The following is a 17,059-nucleotide window of genomic DNA, read 5'->3' as shown; positions in this document are numbered from 1 at the left end:
GTCCGACAGTTTCTCAGCAAGTTAAAGGTTCAATCCCGCTTGCCAAAGGATGATTCGACATGCTCCTGACGCCTCCCCGGCAAGTAGAATTTTATCCACATTCATGACCACGTCCTTACCACCTCGAATTGTATGCTACAGTGTCTTGCCCAGTTAGAGACCTAAACTTGTCCTTTTTTCTGATGGTAGAAGTTACGTCTATGATTTTTCAAAGACCGTTCATCTAACTTTACTTAATATATGCATAACAGAGAGGGATCAAATTATCATCAATGGAGAGAATATCATTTATTTTTCAAGGAAATACGTGTACACAATAGAGGAAAGCACACATAATGAGAAGGAAAATAAATAGTACACAAGAGCACGACAAGGACAATCCTTCTCCATTGTTGGAATACTGGAAATAGAAGAGAGTCGTCGACCAGAGCCATGAAGATTCTCATGCCACATAGCACATCCACTGTGCTAAATTGGGCACGCGTAAACTCCAAGTGCATTAACAGACCCCCCCCAGCACGCGCATAGAACCCCGCAATAGTGTTACTATCTGGAACCTGGCTGCAAAAAGGAGTGCCATTTGCTTTTCCAAAAGGCCCATATGTCATGACGCTGCTGACCAAAGTAAGTGATGTAACAACAGTCACTCCTGCAACTGCATCAGTTGTTCCAAGAACTTGCTTCATGAACTCGGAAGGAGCAAGCTTGATCTGCAAGAGAAGAGTGCGTCAGCATATAGTTCGCCATATGGCACTTTAATTTAAACTCAGTACATGTACAGGGTGTGAGATTAAAGTTATTTGGCAGAAAACATTGAAGAAATTACATTGGAATAATCCAAAAAGAATGACTCACCGTCACACTAAGTGCACCATCACCACCCCACGGTCCAGCAATTTTCTTCTGACCAGCTTGGTCAGTGTACGAAAACCCAATTGAGTTAATCACGTCACCACATCGAATTGTCATGGTTTGAAGAGAACGAGGCAGCTCCGTGATGTCAAAGGCTGTCCCTCCGTCTGCTCCCCAAGGCCCCATCTTGTTCACTGGGGTCTGGGCAGGTGATCAAGCGTCATTGATATCATAAAAAACAATAATATATGTGTAAATCCAAGTTACTAAGTGAGATACTATTTTTAATTATACCATATTTGTGTACTTAACATAGGAAAACAATTAATGATAAATGTATCTCACCATGTTGGGGATGCACAGACAGAAAGCACTGATACGAAGCTCCCAAGTACGCCCGGGAGTAGGCTGTATATTTTGGATTACTTTGGCGACGACAACACCTTGTGCATATGCAAATTCTCCAGTTCCACCTACAATTGCCCATTCACTATCTTTGTTGGCTACAAAGTCTCCAAGAACCTTAAGGCTGGACCCCTTAAACCTAATAAGTGAAGTGGAAATCACAAAAATTAGCACAAAAAGATATAGATACAACATAAGCTAATTTAGACCCTAACATCTCAAAAGGGTGGCAAACCAACCTGGTATCAGTAAACAATATATTGTGACAGAATAACCAGTTTACGTCGGCTTTACCATCACCCATGTGCATGCCACGAGCACGTGCGATAGGGTTTGCATTGGCGGCTGGACCATCGCTTATGGTCCAGTCATTTGCAACGGTTACACCAAAATCCATAGGAAGACCTGGATTCACAATGACTTTTTGGTTGGCATTTGGGGTTCCTTCGGCAATCTGGTTCATGTATAAGTGGAAGAGATGCTGCTTCTGTGTGATGGATTGGCAAACACCACTCTGGTAGTAGGAAGGGTCAGTGGCGGCCATGGCTATGGGATGTGTGAGGAGCTAAAGCTAAGCAATCAAGGCAGGATTGATTGTGTTTGGTGAGGAAATGAAAGAGTGAAGGTGGCAATTTATAGCCAATTATGTAGTTGGTGGTTTTGTCACGTATAAATGGCTGTGTGCATCAAGATGATGCAGAGGCCCGAGGGTTTAACCTCCTCTTGAAAAAATAAATATAAAAGTTATGTGGCAGGTGGGACAACACACATAAATTAGTTGGGGCTCACTATATATAAAGAATGGCCCGTGACCTTGGCAGCCTCGCTCCCCAACGGAACTGAGACTACCGTCGTCTTCCTCTTGCTCCCATTTCATGGATTCGCAGGGAGGCTAACTACATGATCACACTGTAAAAGCCAGTGAGTATGTGAGGTCCCTACGGCTATACACATACTCATGTCTTATGTTTCACTTATGGTAAATGATGTCGTTTTTTCTTTTCTTATTTGTTTCTGGGAGCCCGATTTTCTGCTTCGTGAGGGTACTAGCTGATTGATGTCTCTTCTTCTCAAGCAGGTGGTCATGATTGGGTCTCCATAATTGGATCTGTGCATAAGCATGCGGTTCTTCACATGCGAACAGTGTGTGTGCTGTTGCTGCTGATTGACTTGAATCCATAAGGGATAGAGACACTCGTGAACCTGCAAATCACCTGTCCGATATCGCTCTGAGCAGTGAACGAATCTTGATGTCCATGTTAAATGAGAGGAACTGAATGCTCCATCAAAAAAGAGAGGAACTAAATACTGGAAAGCTTGATTCATTTATTCGCGAGGCTGCCGTATATAAGTGGTGCAAGGACTAACGGCAGCTACAACTGAGGTGGAGCGCGCTACAACAGACAATACAGTGATGAGCGCTATGATGCAATGCTGAGTACAATACAGTCTGTGAAAGCTGTAGTTCGGATCCCATTTGTAAATATGTCAGCAAACTCAGATGTAGTACGAGCATGGAGTACACGAACTTGACCGAGAGCCCCTATGTAAATATGTCAGCAATCTCAATGTGCATAGTTCGTCGATGCTGCATAGGGTTGGCTGACATGTAGACACCTGATATTATCATAGGACACCATTGTTACTTGAGGAATAATGTGATGCAGCTCAATAATAATTAAAAAAATTGATGTTAGTTGGGGAACAACTTGCCTTGAATACCGCCAAGTACACATTCAATAATAAAAGATAGGTACAAGGCATGTCTTAGAAGAATGTAGGAGTACCTTGATTCTCAAATATGTTAGTGAAGACCACACGCTTAGTCATTTTATTCCTTTTGTTTGTTGTGCCTTGCAAGAAGCATATAGTTTTGTACTTTTGTTTTGTTATATATAATTGGTGTTCCAGAGCATATACTCAAATGCAGAAGCTGCTATTATTGATGGTCACCTTGTTCCAAAACTAACACATTTTTAATTGTATCAGGTAAGACAAAAAATGCTACACTTACGAAGCAATCTATTTAAAACTACCGACGAAACTTTCCTACTAATACCCCCCCCCCCAACCGTGCCCTTGCTAATCACCAATTAAAATGAAACCATCCCATAAGGTCACCTTTGGGTACCATGTGCCAATTTAATTTTCATATCAGTTGGCTGCAAGTCACAGGCATAAATTTCATCATGAAGCTTAGTATATAAAGAGTGTAAGGTATAACATTAATAGAGGACCCTATATCACAAAGACCAAAATAAGAAGTACTACCAAAATAACAAGGCACCTCCGGTTTACAAGCATCTGTTGCTTTAATGCAACCTTCCACAAGGCAAATCCTCGAAGCACGCTTTGACATTAGCCACACTAACCTTGAAGACGCCATGGGGCATCTCTCGATTGTGCAACATGTGGTCCTTCAGCTTCACAATCGTTGCCTTTCCCACACCCACCTTCTGTTTGTTGATGTCGTGCAGTAGGGTTCACAGGGTTTCGTCAGCCCTGCGAAGACATGTCTGTGATGTCAAACATACGAAAGGCAACTGAAATGGAAGACTATAGACATGCTGGTGAAGAGGGTATGACGCGTAATTACCATGAGGGTGTAGAGCTCAACCAAAGACGAAGCCCCACCGAGCACGCCAGAGATAGACGGGCTGCTATGAACAAGAGAAGGACCTTGTGCGGTTGCGTGGGCAGGTGCTGGTGGTGCGATGTTCACCGAATTGCTCCCGACGTAGCTGGGAAGGGGAAAGTCCGCTGGCCCTTTATCTGGATTGTTCTTCGTCCAATCGATAATTGCCGAAATTAAGCTGGTAATAATGGAAGATGTGAAGTCAGTCGTGACGCCAGCTACAGCTGCATTGACCGCTGCATGGACTGGGGAAAATTTGCTAAAAATGCCCTAGCTAAATGATACTGTTTTTATGTAAAGATAGGCATTTTCATAAAGATAGGCATTTTCATAAAACGTTGTCCTAGCTAATTTTCTAAACAATTTTTCCCTGGCTAAATTTGCGAAACAAATTTGCTAATTAGCTACTGCATTAGTTAATTATCTAAATTTACTAAACAAATTTGCTAATTCGGTACTGCATTAGCTACTGCCCTAAACATATTTGCTAAATTTTCCCTAGCTAAATAGTTACTGCCCTAGCTAGTTTCCTTAAAAAAATTGCTAATTTTTTTCCTAAATGCTAAAAAAATTCCTACCGTCCTAAGCAAATCTAGACATGCTAGGGTTCATCACAGCAACATGCTAGGGTTCATCACAGAGAGAGAGAGGAGGGCAGGGGAGAGGAGAGGGAGAGGCCTTACAGTCGGCGGCGGCTCGGGCGGCGGCGGCGAGGTCGAGGGCGGGCAGGGGAGAGGGCGGCTGCGGTGAGGTCGAGGGCGGCTTCGGGCGGCGCCGGTGGGGTCGAGGTCGAGGGGCGGGTAGGGGCGACGGCCGGCGTCGAGGTCGAGGGCGGGCAGGGGCGACAACGGCGCGTTACAGAGGAGTGGGGGAGAGGGGGGAGAGGGGGGAAATGACTTGGCAAAATTTTGAGCCCGCGCGGCCGGGTTAACTAAAAATAGCAGTAATGCTGGATGAGGACCCAACGTTATAGCTAACTTAGCTATAGCACTGGGTTGTAACCCAACGCTACCGCTAACTATTCCAATTTTTATTTTTTTATTCTAAAATACACATAGCAGTAGCGCTGGATTAGGAACCAACGCTATAGCTAACTTAGCTATAGCGTTTGGCCCTAATCTAGTGCTACTGCTATGTTTCTTTTCTTTTGATTTGTTTCCTTTTCTAGTTTTTAGTTTTCTTTTCTTTTTATTATTTCCTTTCCTTTTCTGTTTCTTTTATATTGCTTTCTTATTTTTGTTTTTGTTTTTTATTTTTCTCCCGTCGGCCTCGCACGCAGTCGACGAGAACGTCTCCCTCCCACATTGCGTGAATATCACCGGAACCATGCATGTGGTGGTAATTGAAGGGGATACAATATATACATCATTTGACCGATAACGGTTACTTAAGTGCGTACAATATATATATATATATATATATATATATATATATATATATATATATTGCGTCAACGATGTTTCACACTGAGCTTCTTCCCTTTCTTGTTCGTTGTCGAATAATTGAGCCCCGTGTTGTGACTTTTCCGGTACCATGAAGTACGATCTTTCTTAGGTAATGCAGTCTTGATTCTTCTTTTCATGTATAATTCATTGTCATCATCATCTTCCCTCATCAGGTTGTCGTATTGGTCGTAGTCTTCCTCATTGGTGACTCCATCCATTTCGACGATGCTCCTTTTGCCTCTCCTCATGACAAGACGGTTGTGATTGGTCGGGTTGGTTATGAAGAAACATTGTGTCATGTGCTTAGCGTGTACCAATGGCTCAGTTTTGGCGATGATGTTAGCCTTCACGGTAGCGCTCTTCGCGTCGGGTATACAATTGATAGTGAAATACTTGTTTTCTCTTACAACGTCCTTAGCCCATCTAACACGGAACATCATCGTATCATGCATTCTGGCCTAGTCAAGCTCCCAGATCTCGACCCTTCCGTAGAATCTTTCAGTTGTGCCATTGGCATCGGTCACGCATTCAATCATCACCCCTGAGTTCTAGTAATCACTGTCCATGTCTTTGGCCACCGGGTAGAACATGTACCCGTTGATATTGTATGCCTGATGGGTCGCGTGTTTGGGCGCGGGGCCATGTGCTAAGGCGTGTATGAGCAATCCGTACGAACTGGCCACTTCCGGGGGATTAGGAAGGACTTGCTCTTTGAACCAACACAAGAAAGTGGCATTGTGCTCTACAGTAACTTCGTCATCCGTCTTGCGCATCCCCTTATCATGGTACTTCTTTGTGATGGTTTCTTTATGCAGTGTCACATAATCATCTACCACATCTAGGTGTTCTAGCACTACTAAGTTAGCCCTGTCAAAGTCGTTCCATTGATCCAAGTAGTCCACCTGCAATTCTCTTCGGCCATTGTTGTGACCTGCTCCTCCGAGTCTCCCATGTTGCTTCTTAACGGGCAAACCAACAACAGGGTCTCCGACACCTATATAATTCTCGCAAAAGGAGATGCACCCTTGTGTCAGATACCCCTAGACGATGCTCCCATCGCAATGGGACATGTTACGAATGAATCTTTTGATGACCCCATTCATCCTCTCGAATGACATCATGCTATGAAGGAATGTCGGCCCGAGGTCGATGATGTCGTCCACGATGTGGACACATAGATGCACCATGACGTCAAAGAATGCGAGCGGGAAGTACATCCCAACCTCACATAGTATGACAACGATCTCTTCCTGTAACCTTCGAAGCTGCTTCACACTGATGGACTTTTGAGAGATAACGTCGAAGAAGTTGCAGAGACTAGTAAGCATGTCACGGACGTGCTTGTCCATTATCCCTCTAATGGCAACCGGGAGTATCTGCATCATCATCACATGACAGTCATGAGACTTCATCCCGCCGAACCTTTTCTTCTTGGTGTCTAGAAATCTGCTTATCTTCCCACAGTAACCGAAACTGACTTTGATTCCCGTAAGGCACTTGATGAATTGATCGATTTTCTTCGCACTTAACGTGAAGCAAGAAGTGGGGCAATAATTCTCCTCCTTCTTGATGAGTTTTCTGCCTTTTCCCCCCGCCTCCATCTCCGTCTCCTTAGTCGACTTTTTACGGGGCGACATGTGGAAATCTCTCGTGATCTCCAAATCTTTCAAGTCCTTCCTTGCTTTCGGCCCATCCTTGGTTTTCTCCGACATGTTCATCAGTGTGCCAAGCAAGCTCCTGAGGACGTTCTTCGTGATATGCATTTGATCAAGGCAATGATGAGTGTTGTGATTTGGCCAGTACTCCAAGTCCCAGAAAACATACCTCGTTTTCCATACCTTCAGCAACCGCTCCGGCGCCTTTTTCATCTTTCCCAGCGCAGGGCTCCGTTCCTAGTTTTTCAATAGCTCGTTGGTTTCGGCGCTGCTCCTCTTACGTGGAGGCCTCGATGCTCAGCCAAACCATTGAATAGATCTCCACGAGTCATCCTTCTCGAGCGATCGTCGATGCCCCATGTACACGATTTTCCCAGACCAGCCATCTTTCATTGACGTCAACTGCTGAGACATTGTATCATCCATGCACCTCATGCATCCATAGTATCCATGGCACACCTGGCCTGAGGTGTACCCGTAACCGAGATAGTCGTTCCCCATCTTCATCAGCGCGACTCTCAAACAGAAATAATCTCATGTGCTGGCGTCCCATGTCTTGACCGTCGATTTCCACAACGTGTCTAGTTCCTCCTTCAGAAGCCCCATATACAGGTTAATATTACTTCCTGATTGTTTTGGGCCTTGAATCATCATGCTCATGTGTATGTACTTTCTCTTTATGCACTTCCATTGGGTGGAGGTTGGACATCCATACAAAGACGGGCCATGTGTTGTGGTTGATGTTCTGGTTTCCAAACGGATTCATGCCATCGGTACTCGCGGAAGCACGATGTTCCGTCCATCTTCTGTGAAAAATCCATATCCGGCGTTGAATGCTCTCCATTGGCTAGCATCTGCGATATGTCTCAGCTTCAGATCATCTCCATCGTCGGGCTTCTTCCTCTCTGCGTGCCAGTGCATGAGCTTTGCTTCCTTAGGATTTACGAAATACCGCTGCAGACTGGAAGTGATCGGAAAGTATCAGAAGTTTTTTTGAGGATTTTCATTTCCTACCTTCTTGTATCGAGAAGCATTGCACACTGGACAGCTAGTTTTTTTCATGTGCTCCCCCTGATAAATGATGCAATTATTGATGCATGTGTGGTATCTAATGTGCGGCAGATCAAGAGGGCAAACAATTTTCTTGGCCTCCTCGATACTAGTAGGACACATGTTCCCCGTGGGAAGAACTTTATTATGTAGATACTTCAAATGCTCATCAAGGCTTTTGTCTGTCCATTTGTTTTTGGCCTTCGTTTTTAGAAGTTCTAGTGTGAAACTCAAGCGGGTCACCTCAGGATCGCAACCATCATACAATGGAGTCTTCGAGTCTACTTCAAGTTATGCTAGCTTGGCCTCCTCTCTTGAAGCAGCTCTGTCGCTAGTCATACGCTTGTGAAGGAGGTCTCGAACATGAAGGTCCTGCACAACTGAACTTAGTAGCATCAAAGGCTACGGCGTGTCCGCCGCCTCTTCTTCGCCATCTCCAGATTCTTCTTCGCCATGTCCGGAATCTTCTCCGCCGCAGCCATGTCCAGACTCTTCCCCGCCGCCATGTCCGGCGCCATTGTCTTTGTGTCGATCGATCATCTCTTCGTTTAGCCCCATGTCATTATCCCATGCCGTGTGGACTTCGTCCTCATCATCTTCACTTATCCACCGAGTATAGCTATCCATGAAACCATTCATCAGCAGGTGCACCTTCAAACTGCCACGAGCAAAAGTGTCCAAAATGACTCCTTCGTTGCATCTTATACATGGACATCTAATCCCAGTCCGATTATTTGCATACATGTCCATCACCGCGGATTGCAAGTATCGCTCCACCTTCCTTCCACTCACCTTCGTGACCGACTGCACGGTATAACAAGCAAAAGGGTTATGAACAAAATGCATGCATGCATCAAAGTCATATAAAAATTTGGCATGACCTGGCCTAAAAATAAGACGTATCGAGTTTGCTCGAAATTCACCGAAATGGAAATAAATTGACATTTCGGCAAAATATAAGCAACTCAAGGGGCATGTCACTAGTACAAATCCCTTCATATCGCAAATACACATATTCCCATTCTTGAAATGCACAACTTTTTACTCACCTATCCCCCGAGAGAGATCGAGCACGGTTAGATGTGAGGACTTCGCTACCTATATATGGGGACCGAGTGTGGATGACAAAATAGCTAGCTAGATCTAGTTGTTGACTCTAGCTAACTAATGGAGATGGAGAGAGATCAGCTAGCTAGATCTATATGTATGCAAGGAGGGAGAGCCAAATAAATGAGGAAGATATAGAGGAGAGTCCATTTATGGAGGAGAACATTATGGTGGAGGGGGCATTAACGGGGAGAGTAGAGAGGGAGAAGGAAGAGAGAAGAAGGGCAATAATGGTGGAGAAGTAACTTAGGGAGGGGAGAGGGGAAAGGAGGGGAGAGGGCAAAGGGGGAGGAAGGGGGAGGGATGGGTGAAAAGGTGGCAGCCATGCCTAGCAGTAGCGTTGTATTATTGACGGCGCTACTGCTATGGTGCATAGTAGTAGCGCTTGTCAGGAGCAGCGCTACTATTAAGTGGGGCCCAATAGTTGTAGCGATGCTGTCACGGCAAGCACTACTTCTAAAATCTTTGAGCATCTCCAGTCGTTGGCCCCCCAGGAGGCGCTAAAAGTCGCCCCCTGGGGGCGCACCGGCGCTAAACCGCGCGCTGGGGGCGTGATGCCCCCCAGTCGCGGTGCCCATGTATTTTTGAAAATTTTAAACACGGCGCAAATTCAACGCAAACTTCGGCGAGTTCGGTGAGAGGAGGACGGGGGAGCGGGGTACTCGAGGCGCGGCGTGTTGCCTCCCTCGATGTACTCGAGGACGGCCTCCATCGTGCGGCCAGGCACGCCCCACCACCGGCGCCGTCCCTCGGAGTTGAGCCTGCCGGAGGGCACGACGGCGTTCGTCGCCTTGAGCTGTTCGGCGTGGCGGCGGCGGAAGTAGGGCTCCCAGAGCGGGCTCTCGGGGGTGTACCGCGGGCCTTCCCTCGCCGCCCGCGGTAGGGACGCGCGGATATGTGCGATCTCCGCACGCCGCACCGCCTCGGTGGGTGGTGGTGGCACCGGCACGCCGCCGGCGCTGATCCTCCACGCCCCGGGCACCCGCATGTCCGGCGAGACCGGGTACTCGGCCTCGAAAAGGAGTCTAGCCTCGTCCTCATGAAGATGGCGGCGACCGAAGCCATTCGCCGCCGCGCCGTCGCCTGGGAAGTGCTCGGCCATTCTTTTGAACTGGAGACGGCGAGAGGAGGGGAGGGAGGAAGGGGAGAAATGGTGCATCGGCGGTGGAGGCTCTGTGCGTGTCTCCGGCGTGCTGGGGTCGGCTTATATAGGCGGAGGCGCCGCGTAGTACGCGTGGCCGGCGCGTTACGCGTGGCGGGCAAGAGGACGTGCGTCGCTCGGCCTTCACTGCGTCGTCCGTGAGGCATCAATGGAGGCTGACTGGCGCGGCAGTGTGCGCAGCTTTGGCATTGATTCGCCGCGGGAAACGAGGCGATGAGGACGATCAAGCAGCGAGAAGAGAGGCGAGTCGCTGGCAAGGAGGGCCCATAGCTCTTTCGCGCCAAAAACGATTCGCCCGGCGCCCCCCAGCGTGCCGGGTTCGGGTTGGGTCCGCCGGTGCCAATTTCGGCCCGAACCGGCAAAAACTGGGCCCTCGAGGGCGCGACTGGGCCGATTTTTTGGCGCCGGCGGCCGAAAAATCGCCTGGGGGCCTTGTTGGCGGCGCGGCTCGAGATGCTCTTAGCAGTAGCGCTATATTTTGGGTCGCGTTGCTACTACAGCTAGCGTCGGTGGGCTTGTTGGGTCCCACTTATCAGTAGCGCTCTTTGTATTTACAGAACTACTGCTAAATCATAACTTGAAGCCATGTCCGAGACCAACGCTACCGCTAATTAGCTGCAACGCTGGTTATTTTCCAGTGCTACTACTGATGTCCTACCTATAAGCGCTTCCCTAGTAGTGAATGCTTCTTAATTTCGGGATCATTGTATATGAGCTGCGCTAATGTGGTCTTGCCAAGGCCCCCATTCCAACAATGGGAGGAACTGCGAGATCTGAACTGCTAGCTTGACCAAGTAGTGTATCAACAATATTCTACTTATCTTTGTCTCTGGATCTACTGTCAATTTCTTATGGGTCGGTGATAATATAATCTGTCTACCTTCACTCTTTGGACACCGGTGGTTGTGTTTGGTACTTGAAGCCAAAGGCCTGCATATCTGCATAATCTGTCAACCTCAATTGCTTGCAGAATCCGGCAAAGCTTGCGAGCCATTCTGCGACGGAATACAATATGGTTGTGAGTAGGGAAGAGTTTGATAACATCGAAGCCAAGCTTGGCGTAGTGCCCATTCTTCTTGGCTTCAAGGCGGAGCGCTTCATACTTGAATTCGTCGAAGACTTGATTTGCCTCATAAGCGACTGTCTTCAGCTCCTGGAGCCAGGCTTTTGCCCCTTCTCTGAGGGCTATTGCCTGCTCCTTGGCATCGGCAATGAAATCGAGGATGGCCGGAAGTTTGCGTTGGAGAACCTTGTGCTGCTTCTCCATTCCCTCCATCACCTTGTACTGGTCCAGGAGGAAGTTGGACGACTTCATTATAGTGGACACCGGTGGCTGGATCGCCATTCCGCCATTGGGACGATCAAAACACCCCCAACATGCCTCAACTGTTTCTTATGATTTGAACTCTGAGAGGGCCATTGATTCTTGATCTTAAGGTGACCCCATTTTTCTATGCCTCATGCTCATGCTGCTCTATGTTCCTTTTAAAAAAAATTGCTTGCATTTTGGGTTGGTTTTCTGCTCTATGTTCCCTTTTAGCATTTCTTTCCGTTGTTGCTGCACTCCCTTTTCTGTATACTACATGATCTTTTTGTATCTCATTCTGCCGCTTCTTGGTTATTAGATGCTTTGAGTTTGAGTGGCTTGAAGATACAGATTACACAATGTTTTGTTCTATCATATGCCATCTTGATATGGATACAATGTTAGCTTTTGATATGAGCTAGAATTATGTTGCCCCACCAGCCTGAAAATGTGATAAATAAAAGCCTACAATGCTCGTTTATTTGTATTTACAGGCTTCGTTGTGCAGATAATTTACTCTTTGTTCCATAGGATCACATTTGGTAGTGGCGTGACGTGAACCTTGATGCTTTCTTCTTGCTGCTGTTGCTGCTGTATTCTGTAATGGAACTGTTAGATAAGGTAGTTAACTGTCTAGCCGTAGGTCTTAGTAGTGCAGATTCATTTTCTTTTCTAGGGCGTGCAGAACAAAATCATGAGATGGTAGTAACTGGCAGCAACTTCTGAGTACAAAATTTGCTTTTCTGGATTATCATATTCCTTTTGTTTCTCATAATGAAGCCGCCGGGCAGTGCTCCAATATTGTATTACTGGGCAGTGCTGGGCAGTGCACGCCGTTGCTCCAATATTGTATTACTGGGCAGTGCTGGGCAGTGCACGCCGTTGCCACCAGTTGCGCCTTGCGCGGCCGAGGGGCGCCAGCCGCAGGTGCTCGATGCGGTGCTCCCCTGTCACTCCTTCTGCGACCGCTGTAGGTATTCCCCGGTCGTTCTTCCTCCTCCATTGGTAGGAGGGGCTCGGCTGCAGTTCTGCTACAGTCAATCTCTCTCTCTCTCTCTCTCTCTCTGTGTGTGTGTGTGTGTGTGTGTGTGTGTGTTCTCCACCCATCATTGTGGAATTGCAGGTCGTTCATTAACACTATTTGATATCTGAGAACTAGAAATGCTGAAATCTGAAAACTGGAATCTCCAGTTAACTGAATTTTTGAACGTTTAATCTTGTCTAACTATTTGTGAGGTTTATTGGGGTTTCCAGTAGATAAAACCTAACCCTATGTATTTATAAATGGAGCAGAACTGTATTTATAGAACTTCAGAGAATATATTGTTGTCTTCTTCATATTCTTTTATTACTGGAGCCACCATACAAAACTCTCTAGAGCAGAACTCTATTTCAACTATAAATGACAGGAGCAAAACTTTTATATATTTTCTGTGTGTGTAGATGCTTAAGACTGAAACTGAGTCGATGGTGTATATACTTGATATATATAAATGGTCAAAATACGGAAGTGCTTTTATGAAAGTCAAATATGCAGTTGTCTTCCTGTTTGAATCTTCATTGTTGATTCCAAGTTTGCTGCTTCCCAAAAAGTGGAGATTTGTAGTACGGACAGAACTTCAACCTCCTTAGAATTGTATTGCCACAAAAAACAGATTTGGAATCTCAAAGAAAGCAGGTTCTTATGCTACATAATTGTTTCCTCTACTTATAGATAACCTCTCTATTTTGTCGTCTCTAACAGCCAAGATGAGTGCTCTACGCGTACGGCTCATGCTAACTGAACTGGTGATGTTTCTTTCTTCACCTCGATTGACGCCACATGTTCCCCCTGGTGAGTCTTGACACCATGTTTATACAATTAAGATCGCCCTTTGGTTGCTTGAACACATTTGATTTATTGCAAATTTTGGTACACTATTTTGATAGGAGTGTTCTTTGCTTACCGTTCACACTTACTAGGTGTTTTCAGAACGTTTGTTAGAGCATAGTTCATGTATCTGGTACCTTCGCATTGTTAGCTTTTAAACTTGTTTTATGTCCATCACCCAGACATCATCTTATGTTCTTCTCAATTTGTGTGCGCAAAAGTTGCAATTCCATGTTCTAGGCTTAGCTCAACCAGATAACATGTAGGGAGTTCAATTTTATTTGTTAATATAATGGTGGAATCATATATCTCTAAGGTGCAGTTATTAGTCAAGTGTCAGTAACTTGCTGGTAGTTCTATTATGTCATGAACTAAAATGTGAAGGAGATTTCTTCCGTTTTATGAATTAACGATGTGGCCAACTGTTGTGAAGTCTCAAAAATGAGAAATGGTTGTCCATCAGTTGAGCTCTTGATTTTCTGCTTGGTTTTGTGAAATACATTTTGATTAGGGTAAAGGTTGGCCTTTGGTCTCAGGTTGCCGCGTCGTCCTCGCCTTCGGCTTGCAAGGGACTGGATCTGGTGTGATTGATTCTTCCTCTCACAAGGTGGGTACATCCTCTGTTTCGATTTCTTCCACGAGTTTTGGTTTGCCTTAACGGATTGCTTCGCGTCTATACACGATTATATCCAAAGCTCACTTTCCTTTCTTAACTCATCTGGGGTGGCTCTTGGATCCATCTGTCCTGTTTAGGTTATGATGGCCGACAAACAGCTCCAACTTCACGGGTCGCCAGGCTCGTCGAGTGACGCTGGCTCCAACGGTGGTCTGTGAGCACTTGCCCAGGTCAATTGATATTTGTGGTGGCCCTTCTCTGTTTTTACTTGGAAAATTTTAGTCTGTATGTACCTCAGTGATTTTTAAAATCAAAGGAAATGCTATGTGCAGAAAAATACATATCTAATCTAGGGGGTATATGTAATAGCAGTAGATAAATAATAATGTTTAGATTCAGGCAGTATACTACAATCTGCCTTCTGGAGAGGGGTCTATGCTTGCCTTCAGGGAGGCTGTGTGGTGCCGACGGCGAGGTCTTCATAATGGCATTAAGTCACCCTTGCCATATGGATCATATGTAAGCTCTTCCAGCTAACCTACAGGAGTACATTTTGATGCTTCAAGTCTGAACCTATGTAACTTGTGAACTAATGCCTCCCTGAGTGTGTGTGTGTGTGCACGCGCGCTATGTTAAATCAAACTTCTTCAGACTACTGTGAAGTAATGCCACTTGTCATATTGACCAAATTTCATTGCTTGATGGCCATTTAGAGAGGCCATTTAGAGTTGTCAAAAATCTGGGACTGTGAAGTCTATTTACACTGTCAAAAAGCTCGGACTGTTTTCAGAGTTGCTACAACAATGGAATTTTCAGTTTGACAAAACAGTTTAAACTGAAAATCTGGGACTTCACATTTGCTACAACAGAGTTGTAAAAAAATCAGTTTACACTGTTAGTTTGACAAAAACTGTCCAAACTGAAAATTCAGTTATAATGGTGTAGGCATTGTTAATCTTTGGGGATAATTGTAGATGTTGTGAAGTGATTTAGATGCCTGCTTTGCTGTGCATACTGGCATCAAATAATTCCAACTTAATTCAGTAGAAAATTGGTAACTCATGTAGGTTGGCATCAAATTATTGCCAGTAATACATTTATTGGCAATCAGTACATGATCAGTGAATGAATTAAGTTGTTATCCTTTTGCTCTCTGGCAAATTTCTATTGGCTTGATCAAACTTTGGCTGCAATACGGTAGTAGGTAGAGAAGTAGGTTTTTGCCCTTAAGTTATATTATCTATTTACAAGTCTCTCATGAAGGAGTACCACTCTATATGAACTTTTTGTGTTTGTGGTTTTTTATACTTGAAATGCTTCGGTGGTTGTATATAGATATACCCGGCAACTTGCTACCGGGGTGCGGCAAGCCGCATTTCCTATCTAGTGACAAAGAGGAGACCCAGTCCAACGGAATAATGACCCAAGAAGTGTAAGATATTGAAAAAGTATAGTACGCACATGCATGGCTCCTTGTGCCTAACACAAGACTGCACAAGCAGAGCACTGACCGGCTACAGAAGGCTGCAAAGATAATAATCACTACAGAAATACTTGGCAAGAAGCCGTTCACCCTTGCTTAGTTTCTGTATGCAAACCATAAACTGAAGCTGTTTATCTAGGCCTGAACTCGCCTGCCCAGAAACTATAATTCTCAATCACACCGTCAGTAAGTTCTACTACTGCATTACTCAGCAGTGAAACAGAGTCAGTCCTGAACAGCAAAATTCCATTGCTGAAAAAGCTCATGAAATAGACCGCCATTCAATTTAAATATGCAACAGTCAAGCAAAACTCACCTTTTTCGATAAAGGGCGATTTTATTAAATCAAAATGTAGCATCAAGTGGATACAAAGCATTATGAGTAACACCCGGCCTCTGCATAACTAGGATGCACACAGCCAAATCCGAAAGTCCAACCAAAAAAAACATCAAATAAAAACCGACAAAACGGCAATAGTAGAGTCCTATAGACCGACACTATGCCTATGTCGAAGGAGGTGGTGGGTCGATCCGAAGGTTATGCTGCCACCCATGTCGGGAAAAAACCTCCATAGCCACCTGCTCCAATCGCGTACACACCGCCTTGAACAGCGATTGGTACTCCGGTCGTTGTAGAATAGACCACGTACGTAGCGAATGCGTACACCGGAAAATAACCTGCAAAGAAGAAGCATTTTTTTCATTGAAAATCAAATCATTTCTACATAGCCAAAGCGACCAAATTAAGGCACACGCTCCCACCTTTATTAGCGTTTTGAAACTATTTGGAATACCGTCCAACCAATGACCAAAAATATTGGCAACACTTGAGGATGGATGCAAATTTGACGCTGTTTGGATGACTGACCATGTAGAACGTGCAAACTTGCATTGAAAAAAGAGGTGTTTGATTGTCTCGTCATGAGTACAAAAACAACACTTCTTACTCCCTTGCCAGTTGCGTCGTGCGAGGTTGTCTTTAGTTAACACAACCCCCCTATGAAGATACCACATGAAAATTTTCACTTTTAGTGGAATCTTGGATTTCCAAATTTTCTTATTATTACTAATAGGTACCTCAGAATGTGTGAGCGCACGGTACATAGAGTCTACAGTGAAAGACCCAGATGTAGTAAGGTTCCAGCGAAACACATCACGGCCTTCTGTCAGGTTAATCGAATCCAACCTGGATAAAAGATTATGCCATGGCACAAGTCGGGGGCCAATCAAATCCCGCCTGAACGAAATATTCGGTGGGGATGAATTGAGCACCTGCGCAATAGTATTATTCTTATCGCGAGCAATGTTGTATAAGGCTGGATATTGTTCTCGGAGACTGGCATTGCCTAGCCATATGTCTTCCCAAAAACGAATCTCCGACCCGTCCTTTATCGCGAAAGACCCAAAGAAAAAGAAATGTTTCTTTGTCGCCATTAGGCCAACCCAAAAGTGCGAGTCGCCGGGTTTCCAAAA

At 45.3% G+C, this 17,059-nt stretch overlaps 1 protein-coding gene and 1 long non-coding RNA gene across 2 annotated transcripts; one reads left to right on the top strand and one right to left on the bottom strand.

The window, feature by feature from the left end:
- Positions 1–282: 282 nt before the first annotated feature.
- On the bottom strand, positions 283–1,873 carry LOC123097845 (uncharacterized). The gene is made up of 4 exons (XM_044519692.1): positions 1,497–1,873; positions 1,198–1,396; positions 856–1,053; positions 283–710 (listed from the first exon to the last, which is right to left on the bottom strand). Exons 1-4 carry the CDS (start codon positions 1,799–1,801, stop codon positions 285–287), a joined length of 1,128 nt encoding a protein of 375 aa, XP_044375627.1. The 5' UTR covers positions 1,802–1,873; the 3' UTR covers positions 283–284.
- An 11,199-nt stretch (positions 1,874–13,072) lies between these two features.
- Positions 13,073–14,894, top strand: LOC123097839 (uncharacterized). The gene is made up of 3 exons (XR_006447500.1): positions 13,073–13,451; positions 14,024–14,094; positions 14,241–14,894. It is a non-coding gene; the product is annotated as an uncharacterized lncRNA (long non-coding RNA).
- Positions 14,895–17,059: the final 2,165 nt, after the last annotated feature.

Source organism: Triticum aestivum, chromosome 1B (genome assembly GCF_018294505.1).
Source record: "Triticum aestivum cultivar Chinese Spring chromosome 1B, IWGSC CS RefSeq v2.1, whole genome shotgun sequence".
NCBI lineage: Eukaryota > Viridiplantae > Streptophyta > Magnoliopsida > Poales > Poaceae > Triticum > Triticum aestivum.
Note: the sequence above shows the minus strand (reverse complement) of the source record. Positions and strands in the feature narration are given on the sequence as shown.

Coding starts and splice junctions, on each gene's coding strand:
- LOC123097845 (XM_044519692.1), bottom strand. CDS start 1,801: ATGGCCGCCACTGACCCTTCCTACTACCAGAGTGGTGTTTGCCAATCC. Junction 1,397..1,496: donor ATATTGTTTACTGATACCAG/GTTGGTTTGCCA, acceptor TTCACTTATTAG/GTTTAAGGGGTCCAGCCTTA. Junction 1,054..1,197: donor GTCTGTGCATCCCCAACATG/GTGAGATACATT, acceptor TCACCTGCCCAG/ACCCCAGTGAACAAGATGGG.